The sequence below is a fragment of the Quercus robur genome, chromosome 2 (genome assembly GCF_932294415.1).
Source record: "Quercus robur chromosome 2, dhQueRobu3.1, whole genome shotgun sequence".
Taxonomy (NCBI): Eukaryota; Viridiplantae; Streptophyta; class Magnoliopsida; order Fagales; family Fagaceae; genus Quercus; species Quercus robur.
In genome coordinates this window covers 885509-890727 of record NC_065535.1, presented here as the reverse complement: position 1 = coordinate 890727, position 5219 = coordinate 885509, and the positions used below count along the sequence as shown (strand labels likewise).

Below are 5219 nucleotides of genomic sequence, written 5' to 3'. Positions count from 1 at the left end.
AATGGTATCATTGTTTGACTCACTTAAACCTGAATTCTATAGTGTGAGATCATCGAAATTGCTTGGAACTATCTATGTGAGCACGCATTTTAAACCAAAATGCCACAACTCGAACTACAACCCTCAGACTTGCAAGGGTAATGGTTCAAGGGACTCTTACCATCAGGTTACCACCCTTTGGTAGAATGATGAAGATTCATTTGGTGAAGGCGAAACTGTGAGCTAACATGCGCCCATCAAAGTTCACAAAAAATTGGTGAAAAGCTACTTCAAGATAGAAACATTAAACCTTGAAGTGTCTTGCTAGCTAGCTTAGGTTGCGTTGTACAAAGATCATTTACTAAACTATAGAAAGAAACATATATATATTATTCCCAAATTAGTGAATAAGCACCCGGGTTTCTTACAAAATTGTGTGTGAGAAAATATGAACCATATTGATCCCCTGATAATTGAGAGAGCCTGTTGATAACCATATCAAGAGAATGCTAGCTCTTGGTAGTTACTTTTTATTTCTCAGAACTAGTATATATATATAATATATAATCATTAATAATAATAATAAATGAAACTGTCAGTTTGCTGAAGGTGCACTCATGCATGCCATGATGCACCCATGAATACTATGTGATGACACGTACGGACTGACACAAATTTTGAGCTTGTCATTGCATTCATTTTTTAGGTGCCAACCTATACCACAGATCTCTTTAAAGATTACTTTCCATACTGCAATATTTATTAGGCATGACATAATACCAAGTCACTACACCCTTTTTTTTCTCTCAAAAAGTCTCTTCACTATAGTATATAACGTGAAGAGGCACCACGGAGATTTAATTTCTTAGATTTTTCCAAGATACTAAATTGAATATACGCATAGCAACAAATAAATAAAAAAAGAACTTGGATTTCAGCATACTATATATATATATATATATAAGTATATGAATGACCTCAACCCCAAAAACAACAAAATTGCAATATATATGCACACAAAATAAAAAGCTTAAATTTCACACTTTCTGTATTATTCAGCACATTAATTTGGATGTACAAGAATAACAACAAATGGGAGTAGGTGTAGCTAACTGAAATAATTCAAAACTTTGGGTAAATTAAGTGAAATATTCTTGAATGTGAAAACTTCATAGATCTCTTGATTCTGTTCATGAATAATTGGATATTTCATGAAATGATGTATAAGAATAATCAGGTGAATTGTATGCATGGTAATGAGGTCATGATTCGAAAGAAGCAAAAGCAAAAAAGAAAGGAAGGGTATTTGCAATAATTAGAGGAATTTTGTCAGAATTGTCTTTTTATTTATTTTTGACAGAATCACTCATTCATCACTCTTACTCTCACAGTCACCGCTCATCTGTTTTTTTCACAAAGTTAAGACTCAACTCAACAAAAATGCTGTACCCAAAACCTACCCTTTCGCTAGAACCTACTACTTGGGGAGCAAGATCCACAAAATTTTTAACGGTCATGATCGTCTTATGATTGGTACTCGGTCCCACCAAACCAAAAAAAAACCCAATTTCTTTTAAATTAATTATATATCACCACTTAACAACTATTACTGATGCGAGCAGAGGTCAGCCACGAGGCACACGAAGCTGATCAACGGCTGTGATTTCATAACCAGTGGTCAAGAGGGCCCACACCGATCTAATCAAAGTGTAATTTTTTATTATAATTGTTTACCCAACTCGGTAAACGAACAAAAACGGTGAATCCCAAAGAGACGTGTATTCTCAAGCATACATATTTCACACATACACGTGTTGCATTCCCACTAGCGAGTATCACCCACGAGAAGGTATCTGAGAACCATACTCGCACATATTCTTCTACTTCTATACTATTATTATATAGTACAAAATGGAATTTAAAATGAACCCCAAAAAAAAAAAATTATTTCCTAAAACTAACAAGAACAATAATAATAACATAATAATATTTATAAGGATCAATAACAAGGGAAGAGGTCTACTAGGACCAAAATTACATATTGGTTTTGGAGAATTGGACAGTACAAGAGAAGCATAAAGATTGTACTTTTGTAGCTATGTTGTTTGGCTACAACTAATATGAACTATCGAAGTTGAAGTTGAAGAACCACGAGGTTGTTGTCTAGCTACAACTAGATAGAAAGATTATTATTATTATTATTATTATTTTTACTACTAATAATAATAGGAATAGGAATAAGATAAGTAATATATGGGCGGTGTGTCATACCCAGAGAGCACCAACTTGGACGAGCTTAGTGACGAGTTGGCCACTGAGGTGGAGAGCAACGAGTGACTCAAGGCCACCGATGCAAGTGCCACCAATGAAGACAGAAGGGGCAGCTGGGTTACGAGGTTGTGGCGAGCCGGAATCAGAGTCATCGGAGGGTAGAGCTGCGATCTCATGGTCATCTAATTCGATAACGGTAGGGTGGACCCCGATGGTGGCTAGCAACTTCTTCATCACGTGGCACATGCAACATGAGGATCGGCTAAAGATAATCACTGGGTGCTCCGATATCAGCCTCCTGATCCTTGCCTCTGCTGATTCCGCCACGTCGATCGATAGCATAGATGATGATGAAGAAGAAGATGATGATGGTGGTGGTGGTGGTTGGGGTCCTCCTCCTCCTCCTCCTCCTGATGATGATGGTGATGATAGGCTTGTCAGGTCGAGCCTCACGAGGTCGTCTGAGCAACGCCGTAGCCCTTGCATCACCGGATGTGTCTATGTATGTATTGGAAAGAAACAAAGAGAAAGAGTTTGAGAGAGAGAGAGAGAGAGAGAGAGAGTGTGTTGATGTCAACGGAAGCAAGTGAGGGGTGTGTGTGTAAGTGTGGGGGGAGTTTTATAAAAGAGAGGAGGGTGTGGTATGGTTGCTTACATCACAATGTACTGTGACATACTACTGTATTACTCCTCCTACTTAGCTTCTTTTAAGAATCAAACCCCTCTTTCATTACAACCCCCACGCGCCAACTCTTGTGTGCGTCTCTTTCTTTCTTTATGCGCAAATTGAATCATTGGCGGTATCTAATAATGTTGGTGCGATTTTGGTCCATTTTTACCACAGCACTGCATGATACGATTCGATGCCTCAACTTTGTGGACATATAGTTTGGTGGGATTGGCTCAGCCCAAAACTAGCTTTTAGTTTGTTTTAGGTTGGTTTTTCTTTATTTTAAGCTAATTAAAAGTAGTCTAACAAGTTTTTAAGTGTGAAATGACTTATTTTTTATTTTACCGACACTTGTGATGTTGTGCAATGACTCCATTTTGCAGGCAATTTTGGTCGGTTTAGATGCAATTGTGCAATTTGATTAATACCCATATCATCGTAAAAATTCTAGTGGCACATTTTATCACAACTAATACACATATCAAGTAATGATTGAAGTAATATTCATGAGTATTAGTGATAGTCCTTATCTGTAAGTGATGTAATCCAATCACACATTGACAAATGAACAAATTGTGTCAATGTATGCAAGAATGTGTATCACTATAGGTTTGGCTTATGTTTGGTGTATTGAAGTATCAAATATGATACAAACAGAATACATGTTTAAAATTGATCACATATTATTATTATAGTATGTTTAATACTCCAATGCAATGGACAAAGGCCTTTCTCCATATGGTATACCAAGAAAACAAAATAATATTGAAAATATTGTTGGTTTCGGCAAAATTCATTCTTTAGAGAAGATTTCTTGTATTTTTATAATGTTTGGTGTGACAAAAAAAATCGGATAATAAAATACGGAGTATATTTTTTGTGGTAAACTCTTTAACATTACATATTCAATAAACTATTACAATTTTTTTAATTCATTTTTAAGGTTACAACCAAATATAGGAAAATAAATTACTTTTCCGAAAATTATTTTACAGAAAATGTTTAAAAACAAAGAAAGCATCATCTAGTGAATAATAAGGTGGGCTAAGTCTAAAACCGAATCTTGTATTACTATTTCAAGTTTGAAGTTTCAAACTTACTAGAGGAGTATAGTTTATTACTAACTTACTAGAGGAGTGTAGTTTGTTACTAGCTAGTAGGTGTTACTATGTATGCTAGGCTTTTTTGATTAATTTTCTCGATCGGAGTTCTAGAAGCCATAATATGAATGTGGAACTAAATCCGTCCCTTTTCATTTTTTTCGTTCTTTTTGGAACAATGAAGTCGATTGATATGCTGGCTTGAATGACAATTGACATATGTGAAGTGGTACGTGTAAAATATCATAGAAAACGACACGACTTTGTTTAATGAAAAATGTCCAGCCGTGACCATTTTGTTGAAGTTCAACAGTTCAATTCGCTAACTTGTTTTTAAATTTAATAAGTTTTTCCCTAAAATGTTTTTGGAATATTTTTTTTACTGAATAAAATCATTTCTGACGATGATTGCCCTATTTGTCATAACAATGCTGAATACGGATACCCTATCCATATATTGAGAGATTGCCTAGAAACCTATCCAATCTTAGAGTTAAAAAGCCCTTTCCTAAAATTCTCATCGCAATTTCCCATCCTCATCCTTTTTTATTGGCTTGTGTTTAATGCCAATACCTACCTTCAATCAAGGGTTAAAATCATTTAGAGTTCTTAAAGTAACTACATTTTTTATTTATTTCAAATTTGATGAATAAGATTTTAAAAAATCTATAATAGAGTTACCAAAATTTTAAAACACCCTAATCCCTAAATGAACTCCATCACCTTATTAATTGGAAATGCCCTTTTTTCATCCTTTCCCGGCAAATCTAGCATGCTAAAAATAAGTTGATAATACTATAACAGAATGATTGGCCTTCAACATATGTGAAGCCTAGGGCTCGAACTCTTGATCTTCTTGTGTTTTTACCCATAAAGGGCAACATAAGAAAAACCAATTTCATTATGATTATTGATGTGAAGGCATAAGTAAAAATACTACAAGATACCAGTTGAATTACAAAATTCTTGATTTATACTTCAATAATAACAACGATAGAAAATAGAGGAATTGAGATGCCATTATATTGTACCCTTTATTTGTACTAGAAACTTTTAAGTTAAAAAGAACCTTAAAATTTGATTAGACTAAAACAGCAATAATCAATGGGTTGGATATAAATCCTCATCAAACAAGTTATGAATGAATTTGATTTCGATTGAAGAGCAATGCTATATAGACTAAAAAATTTCACAATATT

General features: G+C 34.5%; 1 protein-coding gene across 1 annotated transcript; it reads right to left on the bottom strand.

Annotated features, from left to right (window-relative positions):
- Positions 1–1949: 1949 nt before the first annotated feature.
- Positions 1950–2859, bottom strand: LOC126708148 (glutaredoxin-C6). Its single transcript, XM_050407962.1, has one exon. The coding sequence runs from the start codon at positions 2734–2736 to the stop codon at positions 2245–2247; it is 492 nt and encodes a 163-aa protein (XP_050263919.1). The 5' UTR covers positions 2737–2859; the 3' UTR covers positions 1950–2244.
- Between the last annotated feature and the right edge of the window lie 2360 nt (positions 2860–5219).

Bases quoted from the DNA above. Each gene is read 5' to 3' on its own strand.
- LOC126708148 (XM_050407962.1), bottom strand. From the start codon at position 2,736: ATGCAAGGGCTACGGCGTTGCTCAGACGACCTCGTGAGGCTCGACCTG.